General features: G+C 47.8%; 1 protein-coding gene across 2 annotated transcripts; it reads right to left on the bottom strand.

The window, feature by feature from the left end:
* Window positions 1-13,277: 13,277 nt before the first annotated feature.
* FOXA2 (forkhead box A2) lies at window positions 13,278-16,865 on the bottom strand. 2 transcript variants are annotated; one of them, XM_045833234.1, is made up of 3 exons: window positions 16,731-16,865; window positions 14,528-15,679; window positions 13,278-13,522 (listed from the first exon to the last, which is right to left on the bottom strand). In XM_045833234.1, the coding sequence occupies exons 1-3, from the start codon at window positions 16,815-16,817 to the stop codon at window positions 13,445-13,447; spliced, it is 1,317 nt and encodes a 438-aa protein (XP_045689190.1). In that variant the 5' UTR covers window positions 16,818-16,865; the 3' UTR covers window positions 13,278-13,444. The 2 variants fall into 2 exon arrangements, with proteins under 2 accessions (XP_045689190.1, XP_045689189.1); XM_045833233.1 differs by lacking the exon at window positions 13,278-13,522 and having other exon boundaries at window positions 13,678-15,679.
* Between the last annotated feature and the right edge of the window lie 3,082 nt (window positions 16,866-19,947).

Here is a 19,947-nt window from a genome sequence, read left to right on the forward strand (position 1 = left end):
GACCACCACTTAAGAAGCACCTTAAAAACTCTGGGGAACACGGGTCTGATCCAGGGGTTCCTGGAAAGGAAGTATAAATTTCAAAAATCGGCTTCCGCTACTCTGCACCCCGTTTTTATCTGGGCTGCTGAGCCAGAGTTATTGCATTTCTGGAAGAGGGGTTTCCCCTCAAATGTGCGACTGAGGCAGAGGCCAGAACAGAGGACGCAGTGAGGACGAGAAAAATGCAGGCTGTCTGGCAACCCTGGGCCTAACACCAAGCTCTAGGGCAGAGGTAGGGCGGATGGATGTTAGAAAGGGAGGAAGAACAGGCTGAGGGGCTAAATGAAAATCCTCGGAAGTCATCGAATGAGATTAAAATTGTTTCAAGGCCAAGCCTGTACATTTTAGCTTTTGTTGGTGCCCCCAGCGTCCCCCACTGTCCTAGTTAAGGCTGGTGGGCGTGGCCGCTTGGGTCCTGCTCCCACCCTAGACTGCGCACCTGCTTCCAAAGATTACGGGTCCACCTGCTCCTCCTGACTCTGCCGCAGAAACCAAGGGGACCATTGTCGAACGTGTCTGCCCATGGCACCTGCAGAAGAACCCAGGGTGCGCCTACTTTCTCTAAGGCTGTTGGGAGACGGGCTGCGAGAAGGGTGGAGAATAAAGTTTGCAGCGCCTAGGGGATTGGAGGTCGGATTGACTCCATTCGGTGGGTCGGATCCCTGCACTTTAGGACGGAAAACGCAAAAAGAACGCGGGTTTGCCTATTGCTTTTTTAAGCTCGCGCTCTCTCTCTCGCTCTCGCTCTCTCTTCTCCCTCCCTCTCCTTTTCCCTCTCCCTCTCTCTCATCTCTTTTCCCTAAAAATAATGTACAAATCTGACACTTCACTTTTCCCGCCTCTTTCATCAAGTCCCTGGAAAACGATGTGTTAGCCAAGTGAGCTTTGGGGCTGGGTGCGGGGGTGGTGAGGCAAAGCCCTCCACGAGGATCCCTTCAGGCTTTTGTATTTCTCGCATCTCTGACGTGCGGAAGACAAAAGGACGAGCGAAGAGGTTCCTGGACTTGGCCCACTACTCCCTGCTCCGTGGACCCAGGGCTGAGATGGCTGAGAGGACCCGAGGACGCGGGCGGAGGCAGTGGAGCCACATCACCACCACCAGTCGGCAGAGCGCCCCGTAGGTGCCTTAGCGTGGGCTGCAGCAGAGGGTCTCCCGCCTCCTCCACTCTCAGCCAGCGGCTTGGGGCTCATTTCCGAGTGAGGAAAGCAAAGCGGGTGCCCTCCGGTTTTGGAACCAGACTAGACTTTAGTAACAATTAGGTAAACGGAGATACTTAACGTTTAAAAACAAGTTATATTCAAAGATGGGTGGTTGATGCCTAGGGAGAATGACTGATGCCTGAACCTCAATGCATTTTTAGGAGAATTAAAGAACAAAATTCATACCTAGAGGTTAGGGAACAGAGAAGGGCAATTTAGAGTTTTTTCAATTTCTAAAAGCTTCAATTTAAGTAAACACTTGGGGACTCCGAGCTGCTGTAATTCCAAAGACAATTTTCCCTGGTTTTAATTTGATTTGCATTTTTTTAACTTTGATAATATTCAATTTCATGGCTGAATACACATGTAAACACTGCTAGGTCGTGTTTTTCGCCCCTTGCATCAAATAGAATGTCGCGCATCTCAGACAGAGTGCCATGAGAGGTTACATCCTCCTTCCCACTAATAACTGCAGGTTTCTCCTGAGTTATTTTTCAGAACTTAGCGTGGTTTTGCCTGAGCTCCAGAGGTGGTGAACTATTACAGAATATCTAAACACCCCAGGTGTGGGGAGACCCACACAAACACTGCATAAAGGAAGGAGGTAAAGAAAACAAATTCCTATTTCATTTAGAATCTATACTATTTTTATCTAGAAACATTTTTTGTGTATTTTATCAAATGTGTCAAACAATCCAAAGATAATCACTTCCCCCAAGATGTTTTTTGGGGTAAATTTCGTAGCTAGAAAGACAAACACTGAGAAATACAAATAAATAGCCTTTGAAAGAAGAGGTTTAATTAGTACCATTGAGGTATTTTATCAAACATAAAATTTAGAGAAAAAATTATTAAGTGAAATTGTATAATTAGTTTTGGTCATGTCAAGACCAAAGAGAAAGACATAATTTCCAGTCATCACAACAATATAAAAAATTAGTACAAGTCCTAAACAATGCAGCCGTCAGTAACAACTAAGGTAAGATTCTGTGAGCTGCATGCTGTAACTCTCCTGGACAGACATTTATTTATCAGTCTTTCAGTTTCTCAGGACACACTGTAGATTGTACATAGTGCAAAGACATAGTTAAGCCTCAGTAAATATGCAAATAGATGACACATAATAAATATATGAAAACCCCAAATGCTTGCACTTCACAAAATTGTGCAGAAAAGGTAAGGAGTAAAGAAATGACATATTTTCTTGGTTTGTCCAGAGGAACCTAATATAATAAAATAGCAATCTAATTTCAGAGACTACCTTTAAAAAAAAGTTATTTCCTTAATGTTCATTACTGTGGAATACTTGATACTGTGAAAGTTATTTCTATTTTAAATACTAAAAAATCTGCATTCGTTTTATATTTTAGGATTTTTTCAATTGGATAGCTCATGGACAAGATAGTGATTTTTTAAAAAAAATATTAGACTTTTGGTTTCTTGGAAATGACAGATCCAGAAAATAAATTTGTGAAACTTTTAAAAAGCTTTTTGCTTGCTTGAAGCTGGCAGATATTAGAAAACTGTATTTTAAGTTGATGATCTAACTTTGAAAATATTTTTATTATGTGAAAGGCATTTAAGCAAACAAGAGAATTCCATTTGAAATAGTACCGACTTTGAAAAAAAAGTTCCTTAGTTTTTGAAAACACACTCATTGCAGACTGATTGTTTGGAGCACCTTAAGGAAAACTATACTTTATTATTTATCAAATCTTTTTTTAAAGAATTATTGAAGATGAAATTATCATTGTTTAGGATTTGTACTAATTTTTTATATTGTGATGATTGGAAATTATGTCTTTCTCTTTATTTTGCACAAATACATGGCAGAGTGTACATGTTCCACTTGATCCCTACAAAGCAAACCTATTCCTAGAGATCGAGCTAAATGATATGGCCCAATTAAAATGAATGGGCTGTTCAGAAAATTGCAGATTGTGAACAATAGGAAACCCATTTCTCTTTTTCTATTCATAACTGAGGAGTAATATGGGGATCTTGCTAAAAACCTTAAAAGTTTGATCATCAGAGTAAACTTACCACTTTAATTTGCTTTTACCCACAAGGACCAGAGGACCAGGTGCAGAAGCACCATTCCAGCATTGCAGACAACAAATCTGTCCCCATCCCCAACTTTATTCAGCTGGTTCTGAGCTTCAACAGGCTTATCAAGATCAACTGGGAATTGTGATCTCTGGGGGCAGATGGGAAGGGAAGCAAGGGAGGAATAGTACAGAGGAGTTTCTAGCAAGTATTTTAGCCAGGTGTGAACTTTTGGAGGTGACGGGGTAGGGAGCCTAAAGGGTCAACACTGTCAGGAGCTAATTCTACAGATTTAGGAATTTGGAAAGGCTATGTTCTTTGGGAGAGACCATGTTCTTAAGAGGAAGGTGTAGCGTCCCTGCCCCACCACAAAAGACTCAGCTGCTGGGAACGGGGAAGTCATCTTCTGCTGTTATAAAAATACCACAGTCTGCTTGTTTCTTAGCCTGAAGAAGGGAAGGAGTGTGTGTGTGAGAGAGAGAAAGAGAGACAGAGAAAGAGACAGAGACAGAGTCAGAAATTCCTCTAAATGCAAGGAAGAGATCCTGCAGTTACTTTTAGCTGTTTACTGAGCTAGAAGGGCAAAATCCAAACAGTACTTCCTGTAATGAATGAAAAGTGTTCCAGAGCTGAGCTCTCTAAATGAGGCTGGTATTCTGATAACTGCAGGTTAGCACCTGAGATCAACTCCTTCCCACTACTCAATGCTGACAAGAGATAAGGAGGCATCTGTTTGTGAGCTCTGGGAAGAGAGAGGTAGGGTGGGGGCTGGGGATTTAATTGTCTGCCTGGGTGAACTGAAATGTCATTTTAAAGCAAAGAAATCAAGAGACAGCTTTAATTGACAAACTCTGTTGGTGGGAGGGGAGTGGTAATTAAAACAAAAGTGGAAAAAAATATAGATTGGATACCTGCCCCACTCCAATTCACTCCCATAATTAGTCCCAAGATTACATTCTCCCCTTCTCTTTCAGTTTTGTGAAGGCTCAGCGCCTGATCTGAGTTTAGGTAACTGTCATTCACAATGTATTCTCCCTACCTTAGTCTAACACCTCAATTATCCAGTTTAGAACTGGGTGTTTTTTGTTTAATCTAGAACCCCATTCACTTTCAAGAGTTGGCCATCCCCATGTCCTAGACATCACTGTGTGTTGAGCTGGCCTTATAATCCAGTTGTCTAGAGCCTCCTCTGAAATCCCAAAACAAAAGATACTAAATCTAAAAAAAATCCCATACCACTAAAAATGGACAGTCTGGGGAACTTATATTCTGAAATGTTGAGGGAGAAAAAAGAGCCTTCCATGTCCAGACTGAGACCCTGTTGTCAGGAAGGCCAGCTCTCAGTCAGCCCCATGCCCCTAGGGCTTGGTGCAAGCAGGTATCAACCATCTTTGGCTTGCATATCCAAGTGCAACTTAGTGGGAAGCTGGATGGTGCTTTTCTCTTAGACTGCAGGCCTACTGAGTGCTGCAGCATACCCTTTCTCTATGATGGAAGCAGTCAGTCTAGGCCAGCCTCCTATTCATAGGCAAACCTCCAAGTCAGGTGTTTATACAGATATGCATTTATATAATGTTGGAAGGAGGGGTACTGCGGGAGCTGAGATCTTGCTGTTCTGTTGGCTGGGGCAGAGGCAAGGCAGCACTGAAGCCCAGTTGTGGACAGTAAGTTCATTCCAGTTGTACTGTCACCTGTGCTGTCAGAACACCAAGTGCAGGTCAGGGGAGGTCAGAGACAAGTCTTAGGATATCCCTGAGCCTGCTTTAGACTCCTCAGTAAAGAATAAGGCCAGCAGGGCTTCCTCTTGATAAATAATTTTGCTGTGTGTATTGCTTTAAGCCCATAGGTCAGGCCATTGTCTCTGCCTCCTGACATTGTTCTATTTTGTAATCACAATGCAAAAGCTATCTCCTCCTTGCAGCACTCATCAGCTGGCCCCAGAAGCTTCAATGAAGAAGAATGGCTGGCCCAGGCCTGGCTGAACCTCTGGCTGTTTTTGAAGGACCATGGTCACATGGAAATTCTAACTGTATTGCTGCAAAAGAGGAACTAAGAATTCAGCCTGATTTCAGTCGTAACCCACTATATTGACTTCTAGGTTAGTGGGTGGGATCTCTGCCATCCTTTGAGAGAAGGTATCTGAGCCTCAATCTTCTTGAGATCCTCCTGTTTCTTTCTAGCCTTCCCCTAACATTTCACCTTCACTTTCTACCAGAAACATCTCACTTTGAAACCTGGTGTTTCTGGTGAAGGCAGGCATCCTATTGCATTTGAATCAGAGAAATCTGTGTGCAGGATCATATGAAGCCAAGAGAGATGGCAGAACATAGAGCTGAAAGACTTGAGTTCAGTACTGAGCTCTGAAATTGGAACAAGTTCCTTAATTTCTCTCTGCACCAAGCCCATAACCCATTAATTTTGACACCTACCTGTGGGGTGTGGGAAAGCTTAAAGAGGTCATGTTCATGAGACAACTTGCATGGTGCACAGAGGACCCCACTCTGTGGTGACTGGATTGAATACAATTGTGGTGAAGAAAAAAGAGAGAGAGCAAAAATAAGAAATACAAAGATGGAAGAATAAAGGGTAAAGTTTTGACAAGAAATAGACTCACTCTTCTGGGTAGAGGGTGAATTTTCTCAACCAGCAAGTCATTGACATTAGGACTTCCTTCTGTGTGTGAACAAGTCAATTTAATGTAGTTCAGAATTGCAGACTAAATGGAAACTAGTGGAATAGGTCTCTTTTATTTTAAACTTCTTAGATTGGGCTTTAGAACATATGCCAAGGAGAAAGTTTCAGTATAAGGTTATATGTTTTATACCAGAGTATACATATGTTGATCTCCTGATTTCTTTGCATACAGAGCTCCCTATGATCCATGCCCTGCCCTGGGTGATATTTCACCCTGTTTCTTCAAAGAAAATGTCATATAATCATTATCTTCCCTTTTCAGTTCTTCAGTCACCCACTTTAGACCTTAGTTCCTCACAAGCACTCTCCTCCAAACACTTCCTAAGATGGCATTTTGTACTTTCAAATAATATAAGATTTTAACATTCATTAAATTAGGAACTGCATGCTTTTCTCTACATGAACAAAACCTTTCCATCAAAATCCATTATACAATTATGTCTGCTTTGTGAAAAGGGAAGAAGTAATAAATTGAGATCATATTTATAATGAAATAGCAAGTCAAAATTGACATGCACATGATTTTATTTTGATTTGCCAGGTTCATTACCAAACCTGATGTAAAAACATTCCTGTTTATTATTGAAACATCTGTTTTGTTCCTTTCACATAAAGAAACAAAGGAAAAGCTGATTTGCCCAAGAAAAAGTCTAGTCCTCAATGACTTTATTGAATAGAAGTGAAACTGCTTAAGCAAGTAAAACTGAGAAAACACAGCAAATAATTCTCATTCCAAAATTGTAGTGTGCATAATGCCAGTATGTTTTCCTCCAAGTATATGGTTGTTCCCTCTCAGTTAATTTGATGTTTTTAAGTTTTTAAAAAATTGCATTGCTGACATCATGTCCCGACATTGCAGGGACTATTGCTGCCTCCAATTACCTTTAAGAGAGAGTAAGCCCTAAGCATTTACTCTAGTGAGAACATGAGGTCTCTAATTTAACATGAATTCAGGAATCAATACAACTTAATTTGGGTTGCTTCTTTCAGCATTCCCAGCTATCAGTTAACTTATCTAATAGTAAACAATGAGTGAGAGAAAAAGAGAGAGAATAGAATGTCAATGCTTTTTAATGGGAACCTGGAAGGGAGTGAGAGTGTGTGGGACAGTGACATCTGACCAGTCCTTGTCTTCTTGACAACGAGCTCAGAGTTCTGACAAACAGCCACTAATGTAAAATATAAGCATAGTGTTGTGAAGATGTGCTTGTAAAACATCCCTGTCCTCTCTACCTGTGCAGGAGAGGGCCTTTGGTGGCAGCTGCTTCTGTAGAGGATAAGCCCCCAGGATTCAGAGGCTGAGGGGGAGGGGAGAATAGGAATCACCTCCAGTCTGGCAACAGGGACCGGGGTGAAATGACAGCTTGTAAAATAAGCCTCCATCAGTCTCCCAGGAGACAGCCAGCTTCAACTTGGGTGTTCCAGGCTTATTAGCCTCAATCATAATTGGTCTCTCCTCCCGTCCCACGTTGTTGGTTTTCTGTGTGTGGCTTTTGGTGTAAGCATGTTAGGTCATCAACAAACACAATGGCAGGAGGGGGCGGGGTGGGGTATACACATGATTGTTTTAAAGAAGAAAGGAGAAAAAGGACAAGAGAGTGGGCAAGTGGGTAGGAAGGCTGTGAAGAGAATGGGGAGATGTCCCCGGATTTAAGCTTCCGTGGCAACCCCTGAATCTTGCTCAGAAGTAGGGCACTCCCTTGGAGCTTTGTCAAAGAAAGAGGGATCTGGGACCCTGCAGAGTGCCCCTGAGAATCAGCATCTCTTCCATGCAATTTTTGTTTGCTGGTCTCTGGAGGTACCTGTCACATCTTGCTCATATACAGTGCATCTCATCAAAAAAATAATTTTTCAAAAAATCCCAATCATTTAAACATGCACTAGAAAGGATGTGAATCTGAAGCCAAAGGCTTAAAGAGCAGTTTAGGCCCTGGGGCTGGCCAGGCACACAGACAGTGTCTAGTCAGCTTACCTCCACTTATTTTTTTTTTCATTTGTACTGAATATATTGGGGTGCACTGGTTAACAACATTATACATGTTTCAGGTGCACAATTCTACAATGCATCACTTGTATACTGTATTGTGTGTTTGCCACTCGAAGTTAAGTTTCCCTCTACCACCATTATCATCCCTACTATAGACCCCTTCACTACCACCCTTCTTCCCTGGCAATTACCGCACTGTTGTTTGTGATTTTTCCTTAATCTCTCCACCACCCCACCCCAGCCCCCTCCCACACAACTCCTGACAGCTGTCATCTTGCCTTTTAATATTTTTTAAAATAGTTTTCTCACTGCCTCATGATCTTTTTATCCATCTCCTATACCTTCTTGTCTCCTCTTCTCAGAGGAAAGCCAGTTCCTAGGGGTAGAGGTTATAAGAAGCCGTGATCTGGATTCGGCTGTAAAACTGGGAGGAGACATGCCTTTGCAGTCCAAGAAAGTTGTAGGTCTTTGGCACAGAAGGCATATAAGTTTCTGAGACCCTCAGATATTTGCTCAGTGCAAAAATAACAATTGATGGAGGAAGGAAGGAGCAGAAGCTTAATTAAAGGGAGCTGCAAGCTTTTGGGAAGTTTTTTCTCATTTTTTTTTAAATTTCACTCCATTAGTCCTTGGTTGTCATGGTGTTGCAGGCAGGGCTGGCATCCCCCTTGTCCCTGACCGAGCAAAGACATTCAAGGATCTGAAATCTTGCTTTCAGCAGACAGCAGATTGGGACTGGTGGCTGTAAGTCATGTATCAGGTGGTGCAGGGATGGGGGATATGGGTGGGGGGTGTTGCCTCTTCTGTGTGGCAGGACTTGGTACCTACAAGTCTCTGGGCAATAACCTTCACAGACTGTTCTTCAATGTCAGGTCCTAGGATGGTTAGGGACTCAGAGAATTCCCTTTCCTATCTCCTCTTGCAAGCTGAAGATTAGCAGCCAGGAAACACCCTGCCCTTTTCCTGACAGTTCAGACCCACACATTCCAGTAGACACTGTCTAAGCGACTCCCCATCCCTGGCCTGGTGCTTAGACAATGTGCTGAGCCTGAACAAACCAGGTACCCCAAGGTACCTTTAGGTAACTTCTTGATCAAACACACTAAACCCCTGCCCTATTAAGCCTTATCTCTCCCTTCTCTTCTCCCCATCCCCACATAAAAGGCCCCCAAAGCTCTGAGATCTGACTTCTCTTTACAAAGCCAAGAGAAGGCAGTAGGAGAGTGATAAAGCTCAGGTGTTCAAATTGGCCATTTTGAAGATTACATCTTTTCAGCGAGGGTCTTTCTTTCAAAACTCGCACTGAATTAAGGGCCACAGCTGCTTCCCACACGGTTCTCAAAGGCAAAATACCTTTCGTTCAGCCGTGGAGTGGGCTGGGCTAGGTGACCTGGCTCTATCAAAGAGCCAAAAGAAGGCGGTGGGACGATACAGGTCTAATGACAAGTAATTGACAGATTCAAGGCTTCACATTACCAGCAGAACGGCGAGACATTAATTATTTAAAAACGATTAGCCTGGCCGTGTGTCCTGGCATGAGACATTCCATCTCATTCAGGGAAGATAACAAGCCAAGTGAGCCAGGCCACTTGGAGTTTGGAGGACAGAGGACGAGCAAGTAGCCTTCTTCTGGAGCGGTTAGACAAAGATTCACCTCCGGGAACGGGAGTGGGCAGGAAGGAGGGGAGGGAGCCCAAGCTTCCCATACATGGAGGTTCCCACATAACGGACCCTGTCAATTACCAGGACAGATTTCTGCTCATTTGAGTTTGGAATCTGGGGATTCTGGCACAGACTGGAAGAGCCTTCTGCTTGGGGTGGTGTGCAATTTAGGTAGGCCAAGAGTAAGGGAGCCAGCATGAGCCTCCTACAAGGCTGGATACCCAGCAGTTTAAAGAAAAAAACCCAGGGGGAATACAGATTTCAGATGGGTTCCTGGTAGACTCCAGAGAAAAGACACCTTCTTCTGTACCCTCGCAAAATGAGTCCTGCATTTTCAACTGGCGGTACTGGGACCACTAGTTTTCTCAACCAGCTTCCTCCTAGAAATATGCGTTCGATTCTGTTCAGTCCTCTAAACTGCAGGCACCGCAATGCGCCCCTTCGAGCCACGTACTAGGAGAGTGGAGTGATAAATGGCTCTCCGCTGGCTTCTGACTTTTCCTTCTGGACCCTGCTTGTAACCCCGAAGGCTCCGGATGATGCCTACATGCAGCCTTGCGCGTGTGCGTGAAGGCCACCAGTCACTTCTTGTCACCCAAACGAAAATTTCACTCGCTTCTCTGAGAGACACTGCCTCTCCTCTGCTTCCGCACGTGATCGACCCTGGCCACCGCCTAGGCCCAAGGGCTTCTGGAGAAATGCCTAAGCTGGACGCGAACTTGTGCGAGTCAGGGAAAGGCGTCGCCACTCCCGAGCCTCTGCCTCGGCAAGCACACCTCTACCAGCACGTCCTTTATTGCTGGTCTCCACCCCGACCCTGAAACAAAGTGTGTTACCTCACCTACCCACTGTCCTTGGGAAGCACAAGGCCCTCGGATTGAATCTTCAGGCACAAGGGGATGCAGGAAGCAGTGGCTTCCTGTAGCTTGGGGCCCTACCAAACTGTACTCAGAGCCCAGATTTAGTCTGAGTACGTAATTCTTCCACTCCTCATTCTCTAAAACTATGCATTCTTAGAAATCCCCCGCAAAAAAAAGGCCATCTCACAAACCACTTAGTCTTCTCGGATTTAGCTTCTTACTACCTCCACCTCCAAACTCCCTCTTCCTAGGGGTCGGAGCTCTTGACCTGTTAGGTACTACCTGGGGGAGGGGAGGCGCGCTGCTTGGAGTGGGGGTAGGATCGGACACAGCCAAGATCCCCTAGGTGCGGCCCGGGACTGGGCAAGTACCCTACCTGCGGAGTTCCGGCTGATGGCGGAGCGTCCAGCACGAGGAGGGTGGCGGCGGCAGCCGACTGCTCCCAGCCCAGGCAACTCCGCATTTATTTGAGCTCAAACCCAGCGACTGTTGACTTTAGCACACAAAGCAAAGATTTCACTGCCCGCTAGTTTAAAAATGAATATTTTACTAAGATATCGATCAGCGTTATAAAATTCAGTTAAGTACAATGGGATCCTGGGGAAAAAAAAGAATAATAAAGGAGGGGGGAGGCAATATAATATCTGTGCAAATTTACTGAAGTCTGACGTGGCATGGAAAGTTTATCCTCCTGGAATTCGGATCTAGAATGTTTTTTTCGGTTGTTTACTGACTTTGTTTATTCACAGATCACGGTTGCTTAAACCGGTGCGCGTTCGGCGCGAGGAAAAGGAAGGAATAAAAGAGGGAGGAGGGAGAAAAAAAGAAACGCTGCAACCTACAATATTTAGAGTTGGGGGAAGGCAGGCGGAGGGCTATCTGGGTTTGAGGGAAAGAGACGGTGGCCGGAGTGTGAAGTGTGAAAGACACAAGAAGCGGAGAATCCTCCGAAAGCACCCACTCCCCATCCTTTTTATGTATTGGGACAGAACTCCATCTTATCGGATGGGATCAGTGAGGGGAGGTAGGGTGGCGCGCTAAGTAGTTTAAAACGACCCTCACACAATGGGCGTGCGTTAGGAAACATAGCAGGTTAGAGCAGCGCTTTCAGCCCCCATTGTCCTCCTTTCGGCCGCCGGCCCTGCCTCTCTGCTCTTTCGCCACAGGAACCTTTTATGTGATAATGAAACACATTTCAGGCGACGTGTGTGTCCCGGCTAGAAGGAGACAGCCATGATAGCTAGATTCGGCCTCCGGATACCATCCCCCCCACCCCTCAACCGCCCCAATTTCTCTTCCTTGTGTTACTGGAGACAATGTGGCCGGTTAAAAACCTAGGATTTGGAGGAGGGAAAGAGTGGCCCAGGCGAGAGCAACCCCCCGTAAGCGCATGGGAAGGCCAGGGTTTGAGGGGGCAGAGACCCCTCAAGGTGGCAGAGGGCTCAGGGAGAAGTGGTTTCCAGGGCTGGGGCGAATCTGGGACACTAGAGGCTTGGATGCTGAGGAAACCCAAAGATTAGTCCCGGAAACAGAAGCCCAGACTTTAAAAACCTGAGGCAGAATGTCCTGGCCTCAGAGCCCTTCTTACCCACTGGAAGTCGCAGTGCTCCGGGTGGCCCCAAGCCTGAAAGGCCCATGACAACACTCGCTCCTGACCTCCCCCAGACAGCTAGCCAGCTTGCAGGCCCGCAGATGCCCCCGGTAAAGCCGAAGCGGGGCCCTCTTTGTACACCTTGGCCCGGTTCACTTCCGGGGTTTCCACTGCGATTGACCACAGAATTAGGGTGTCTGTGGGGAGAGACAGCATGATTGTAAGAATTTATTCTGAGTATTTCTTTATGCATTTGAATTTTCCTTTAAGGCTCACAAAATAGCCCTCATCCTTTCTGCCCCAAAAATCTTGGCTTGCCAACTTGGCCAACTGGGTGCTATGCAAGCTGTTGGTGTTTGTGGGGAGAGGAGGAAGAAGGCCATGCAAACTCCGGGATCTCTCCACTGGGTACCGTCACTTTGCAAGCCCCTAAATACACCCTTTTACTCCCCCCTCATCTCAAATATACCTTATTTTTAAATGGAAATCCAGAACATCATCCTGCATGATCTATCCTTTTATAATTCCAGGAAAAAGCCATCCATTTCCAGATGTCTCACTGCTGTCAGGCTTTAACGAGGTCTACCAAAGTTGTGCAAAACACCTAAGTAAAGATGAGGCCAAAATAGAATTGTGGAGTGTAGACACAGAGGTCCAATTCCATAGAAAGGTAAAGGGGTGCCACAGAGAGGCAGCAATGAAAAGGCCAAATGCTGCCCCAGGAATTCGCAAATTGAATCTGGGCTTATGTGAAGGGGAAGCTAAGATGGAAAATACAGCAAAACATGTAAAATCCAGTTTTCTTCCCAGAAAAGCCAGACCTAGGGACCAAGAGATATGAACAACATTGAACCTTCACATGGCCCAGGTAGAAAATCAGGGTATGTGGTTTGCACCTGACTTGAAAGATAAATCTGCATCAAACCCATGGAATGGTTAACCTGACATTTGGGTTTCATTGCTTGTAAAGATAAACTCAAAATTCAAAAAGTAACCATTAATAATATTGAGTTCTGTTTAAATGATGTGCTTGTTGAAGTGCTTAGGGGGAAGTGTACTGATGTCTGAAATATACCGTGACATGCCCTTAAAATATAAGACGAATTGATCAGTGGACTGTAGATAGGACAGATATACAATACAACAAGTATAGTGAAATAATTGCAGCATCTGGGCAATGGGTACGTGTCTGTGTTTAAAAAGGTTTTATTCATTTATTTGTAGAGAGGGGGGAAGACAGGGAGAAAAAGGAGAAAAACATTGACGTGAGAGAAAAACATCAGATCAGTTGCCTCTCTCCATTGCCCAACCAGGGACTAAACTGCAACCCAGTCATATGCTCTGGGAATCAAACGTGACCTTTCACTTTGAGGGAGGACACCAAACCAACTTAGCCACAACAGTCAGCACGCCTGTAAAATCCATTCGAATCCAATATATCTGAAAAATTTAATAAAATGTTGGTAAAATGACAATCCTTCCTCAAAATATATCCTGCAACCTGACTGGATCTTCCTCCCTCCACTAATTTCTAGACTTATTTATTTATTTATTTTTTAAATCAGGCAAAGAAAAAAATATTGACGATTCAAGGATTAAAACCGGCAATAACACTTTAATATATATTTGTGGAACTCTGGTCCTTGCAGCCAGAAGACATATTTACAAGCCATAAATAAAGCACACAGAAACCATAAATTAATCAGACCCGAGACCTGGATTTCACTGTGTCAAACATAGGAATGTATATTTTTCCTTGGTCATTTAAAACAGACCCTTACATCTTTCCCCCCCCTCTCTTTTTAATCAATGGTACAATTCTCTGGTTCTCTGTTAAAACTACATTGCTTTACACTGACTCACAAAAGTTTGTGGAATTTTTTTTTGTTTTGTTTTGTTTTTGTGTGTGTGTTTTTTTTCGTTTTGTTTTGTTTTTAAATAAAGTAATACTTCCCTGCAACAACAGCAATGAAAGAGTACAACAACAAAAATCAGAATTCGCAGATGCTGCAAGAAGCAGGCATCTACACAGTAGCAGAAACTGGAAGCCTTTTTCTTTTTGTATTTTTGACTGTTTATCTTTTTCCCTCCTTATATGGAATGATACATATCAGCGTGGCCCATCTATTCAGGAGGGAAGAGCTGCAGAGGGTAAGGGGAAACTGCTTTCTGGGGGTGGGAGTGTCTTGGATTTCTTCTCCCCTGCATCTCTCCAACATCCCTACCTCAAAGTCTCCACCCCACTTCCTCTCTCTCTTGTCTTTGTCCGGGCTAGTGGGGTCAGCAGCTGTCTTAGGAGGAGTTCATAATGGGCCGAGAGTACACTCCCTGGTAGTAGGAGGTGTCCCCCGCCAGGGGTGAGGCGTCCAGGGCCGCTTTGTTCGTAACTGAGCCCATGGCTAGGCTTCCGGGCATAGGGGAACCATAGCCGGGGTAGTGCATCACCTGTTCGTAGGCCTTGAGGTCCATTTTGTGGGGTTGGTGGTGGTGGTGATTGTGGTGGTGCTGCTGCTCGGAGGACATGAGGTTGTTGATGGAGAAAGGGTGGTTGAAGGCATAGTGGTGCTCCGGCTTAAGGTGGGCCTCCGGAGGCAAGCCGGGATGGTGAGGAGGGCCCAGCAGGTGAGTCGCGGCCTGCGTCTGCTGCCCCGGCGACGGCGCCGTCTCTGGGGGGCTCAATGCCGTGGCCGGCGTACCCTTCAACTCCCTCATGACCCCTCGCTTGTGCTCCTGGCACGGAGAGGCCCTCGAGCGGGGTGATTCGGTGCCCACCGTTGCCTCGGAGGCCGGCCCTGAGCCTTCCCCGAGTTGACCTTGCGAGGCCTGAGCCCCTGAGCCCGCCTTCTTTCCACCGCCCGTGGAGCCTGCTGCTTCCTTCAGGGCCAGCTGCTTCTCGCACTTGAAGCGCTTCTGACGGCGCAAGTAACAGCCGTTCTCAAACATGTTGCCTGAATCCGGGTGCAGGGTCCAGAAGGAGCCCTTGCCAGGCTTGTCGGGCGAGCGGGGCACCTTGAGGAAGCAGTCGTTGAAGGAGAGCGAGTGGCGGATAGAGTTTTGCCAGCGCTGCTGGTTCTGCCGATAAAATGGGAAGAGGTCCATGATCCACTGGTAGATCTCGCTCAGCGTCAGCATCTTGTTGGGGCTCTGCTGGATCGCCATGGTGATGAGCGAGATATACGAATAGGGGGGCTTAGCGTGCGTGTAACTGCGCCGGTACGTCTTGGGGTCCCGCGCGCGGCTCAGGCTCGCCTGCCCATACATGGGGCTCATGGAGTTCATGTTGGCATAAGAGGCCAGGCCGCCCATGGCCCCCGCTGCCTGTCCCCCAAGTGGGCTCAGGCTCGGACTCAGGTGTGGTCCCATGCCAGCCACACCGGTCGCCCCGGCCGAGCCTCCCATGCTCGCCATGGCTCCTGCCCCAGGGGACATGCCGGCTAGGGAAGGGCTCATGCCCGATCCCACGTACGACGACATGTTCATGGAGCCAGCGCTCATGTTAGCGGAGCCACTGCCCATGGCGGCTGCCGACATGCTCATGTAGGTGTTCATGCCGTTCATTCCGAGGGCGGCGTTCATGTTGCTCACGGAGGAGTACCCCTGCGGACAAGAACCCAGGGACGGAGGCACAGAGCGTTAGCACCAAGGCTTGAGCGCGCCCTGACCTTCCAGACACCCGGCCAGCTCAAGCCCGGGCCTCCGGGAAGTCCTTCTCTTGCCTGCACCATCCCCCTCTCCTGGTCCCCTCCAAGTCCTTTTCAGTCAGAGAGTGCCTTGATAGCCCCTGGGGAGGTAGCCAGCGGGATGCTACTCTGTAGCGGGGAGGAACGCTGTCTCTGAGAGTGCGTGTGTCTGGTTTCTAGCCCTTCTCTGCCTGGCTCAGATTTTAAAACAAGGGTCACTTGAAGCATCCCCAAGCTAGGCACCTCAAATGCATCCGCCCTCTCTATAGTGGCTCCAACCCTTCCGCCAGTATACTGAGTTCCCGCCGCGGCCCCAGACCCCACCTCGATGTTAGCAAGCAGTCTGTGATACCCCTAGCAGGGCGACCAGGGCAGCCTCAAGAGATTGTCCCAGAGTCTTCTCTTCTCAGTTTTCTTTATGGGACCAGATTCTTAGCCCCAGGGGAACTTAAACCTAGTGTCTGAGCAGAGTCTGGGGCACGCTGGAGGCACTGAATGAAAGGATAAGGAGGAGATCGCAAACTGAACTACACGCGGCTGTGTTTTGCAGCCACAAACTTTCTTTTGTCCTCTAGTGTTTTACTCTTTGCTTCTACCTCAGCCCCCAACTTCTGCCCACCTTCTGTTTTCCAGCTCCTAACCCCCCTTGTCCCCGACCTCCCACCCCTCCCTAGCCGCGCGCTGCCAAACATAACTCTGTTAGGATAGTGCGTGGCTCGGCCACGAAGAGGATTTGGAGGCGCCGCAAGTCAATATTTGATCACAAAGTTAATATTATCTCAAGGCTAACAGTGTGTTCTATAAAAAAGAGACCCATTTGAGTGGAAGTAGGGTAGAAAACACGGCTGCCCAGAGCTGCTGGGGGTGCGTGGGTGGGGGGCAGGGGCGGGCAAGGAAAGCAGTCCCGAGGTTGGGGAAAAAGCAGGAGCGGTCACCCCAAGTCCCTCCCGGAAAAGGCGAGTGCCTACCTCCGGTTCGGCATAGTAGCTGCTCCAGTCCGACGGCTCGTGCCCTTCCATCTTCACCGCTCCCAGCATACTGGAAGCTGAGTGCATGGCAGTTTAAAATTTAACAGCCACAACAAACGACCGGCAATCACCGCCCCCCCCCCGCGCCCCCGCCACCTTTAAAAACAGAGTCGGCTGTGGCACTGTCTCCTCCCTCCCTCTCTCTTGCTCCCTCTTTCTCTCCTCCACTCCCTCTCTGCTGGGGCTGGCCAGAGGCGGTAGTTGGAAGTGGGCGGGAGGGGTAGGTGGCGGGTGGAGGGGGCTGAGGACCGGAGGTGGCCCGGACTAGAGACCTGGTGCCCGCAGCGCGCTGCCGTCACGCTCGCGGGCTGCCGATGGAGGCTGAGGTTGGCAGTGCGGAGCTGCCAGGAGGTGGCGGGAAGCTCGTGGCGCGGGGGCGGGTGGGGTGGGGTGGAGAGTGAAGGAGGAGGTGTGGATCGTGGAGCCGACAAGTGCCGCAGTGACGTGGGCGGCTGGTGATATAGCCAGGCGCGCGGGCGCGGGCCTCCAATCCCCAGACCCCGGACAGCAAATTTGAATAATCAGCTCACACCTAGGTGAGAGGGAGCTGTGGCCCGCGCCCCGCACCTGCTCCTCGGCGCCCGCAGAACTCCGCGCCTGCTTTCGGTGACGCTACAGGCGATCTAGCGGGGTGGGAGCAAGGGCTTCCCATTACCACCCTCATTCTTCCGCGTTCACCCTGAGCGGCCTTGGAAGGAAATCCTTGGGAGGAAGCCACCCTAGGAGCTTCCTAGGGCCCTGACCCCCGCCCTCTCCCATAGCGCTTGGTGCCCCTTGCTACTGTCCGAGGGCGCGCCCAGCCTCGGGGCTCAGTTTCCTTCTGCAGAACTATAAAAGCTTCATTTATTTATCCCGGTTTCTTCTTTCTCAGCGCTCATTCTCGGTTAAAACAACAAGACATTGACAGAGCCAGTTTGCAAAGCGCTGTAGTATTTAGAAAAATTGTGTACACACCTTTAATTCGCCTGCCGCAGCTATGGGAGGCCCCTCCCTATTACTGTTAAGACTGGGAACCGCCCCGGAAGGCGAGGAGCGCGCCCGGTTTGGCCACTTCGGCTTTTTGTCTTATCTGAGCCCGGCCTCCTGCATCCAAATGTGGGGCGGCCAGCGGGGAGGAACGCTGTCCCTGAGCTGGGCGAACGAGGCCTCCAGCTGCAGCCGATGGTTGGGAGACCGTAATTTGTCTCTAACATTCAGGACACCATGTTTCAAGGTTACGTTTAAGTCACAACCTACAGAATTTTAGCTACCCACAAGTGCAACCTGCAGGTGCCCACAGAATTTTGCAACTAAAACAAACAGGGCAGGAGGTAGGAGTGAGGCACGAGAAGAGAAAAGAATAAAGGAGTCAATACGCGGCACAGGGAATCTCTTCCGGAGGGTTTCTCTCTTCTCCGCTTTCCCGGGGAAGCTGTTTTTTAAGAATTAGAAACCCCAGCAACCGTATACTTCCTTTTAATTTTTGCTCCAGCTTCTGGGTCCAAATTATCACCTGCCCTGGAGCAGCCTGAAGACCCCAGTGAGCCTAAATTTGGGAGGGAGGGTGGTGATACTACAGGTGTTTGGAAGCGGGCTCCATTTCTTGATTCTAAAAACGCACCTGGGAGCCTGAAGATCTAGCCCTGAGACTTCCACTTCAGAGATAGAGGAAAAACTAGAAAATTATGGGCATCTGGCCCACCTCTCCAAAGTTGTAGGTAATGGTGGCAAAAGACAACGGTGATGGCAGGCAGAAGGATGAACATTGGGAAGGGAAGCACTGGATAAAGGCTAGAAAGTAAACAAGGAAAAGTAGTAGATGCAGGGCACTCCTACACCTTCCCTCTATTCCAAGTCCCTAGGGCCTTCCCGTATCTTTGAACCAAAGAAACGCCGGATGGTTTGACTGATTCGTTTTGAGGGCCTTAATGAACTAGAAAAGCGAGTTATAGGGCAGGGTTCCCCAAAGCCAAAGTCTGCGTTGCCCTAAAGCCATGCGTAGCGCCTAGGGCTTCCAGGAGGAGTATATACATACTTACTGTAGGCATGCAAAGGGGAACCAGAGGGACCAGATCATCAGCATCTATTACGGAGTTCTGGGGACTTGGGAACGACAGTTGCGCACTGGAGGAGTTGCCTGTTGTCAAAACTTTGTGCGCAAGCCTAAGGCACAAAGGCATGCACACCACTGCCACCACCATTACTACCTTAAATCCCTTTTCTCCTCCCCATGGGTGCTTCTTACATTCAGTAGAAAAGAGACGCCAGACAGACAAAACTCGTGAAATAGCGACAGATAGCTTTCTGGAGTGTATGGAATTGAAAATGCAAAAGAATATTTTGGTCTATGCATGTGTATGAGTATCCAGTCTCTTTTCTCTTTTGGTTCCTGGTCGAAATATGGTTTTAGAAATTATTTATTGAGCAAAAGGAGCTATCGGGCCCGGGAGAAGGTGTCCACGGAGTAGGGGCGCTATTTTCTTAAAGAGCGGAGCTTGGGAGTTCTCCGACTTTCGGTGGCCGGCTTTTGCGGGAAACCGGGAGTGTGGTTGGCAGTAGCGTCCGCAGCGATAGGGCGCCCCCTGTCGGCCTCACAGCCTACGGATGTGACCCGAGCCTTCATTTATCCCGCCCTCTTTTCTCCGTCTACCGGGCGCACTGCGGTTCTGGATCTCTCCGAAAGGGCCTTCAGGGGGTTGGCATTTCTTTGGAGTCCCTGGAAGTTATGCGCAAACTCGAACCTGCCTCCTCCCTCCTCGGAAGTTTAGGAATTCTCGGGGAAGGTCGGGTGGCGTGTGACACTGCCTGGAGTTCCACTCTGCTCTTGGCCTCCAGGACCGGGGTGGGAGAAGGCGAGCAGCTCAGAATCCGAAACCGGGAGCTATGCAGGAATCAGGGACTTTCATCCAGCCTAGGATTCGCTTTCCTTCTCCAGCGCCTAGGTTTTTGGAGGTGCTACCTCTCCTATACAATCCTGGTCCTCCCTGGCAGCTTCGGTTTCTAAAGGTTTATTCAGAGTGTCTGGCACAATAGTCTCTGGTTGGTCTGCTGTAAATTGCTCCAGGAGCTTCTCTCCAGGAAAAAGTTCACGGGTAACTCAGACTGAAAACAGATATTTTCCCTGGTCACCCTTTATTTTAAACCCACCTAGTACTGAGACCCCCAAAGCTTTCCTTGG

Source organism: Phyllostomus hastatus, unplaced genomic scaffold, assembly GCF_019186645.2.
Source record: "Phyllostomus hastatus isolate PE091 unplaced genomic scaffold, TTU_PhHast_1.1 phas_contig_17, whole genome shotgun sequence".
Taxonomy (NCBI): Eukaryota; Metazoa; Chordata; class Mammalia; order Chiroptera; family Phyllostomidae; genus Phyllostomus; species Phyllostomus hastatus.

Bases quoted from the DNA above. Each gene is read 5' to 3' on its own strand.
- FOXA2 (XM_045833233.1), bottom strand. From the start codon at position 16,817: ATGCACTCAGCTTCCAGTATGCTGGGAGCGGTGAAGATGGAAGGGCAC. The intron at 15,680-16,730 runs GTAGGCACTCGC...TCTTGTCCGCAG, and splicing joins GCTACTATGCCGAACCGGAG to GGGTACTCCTCCGTGAGCAA.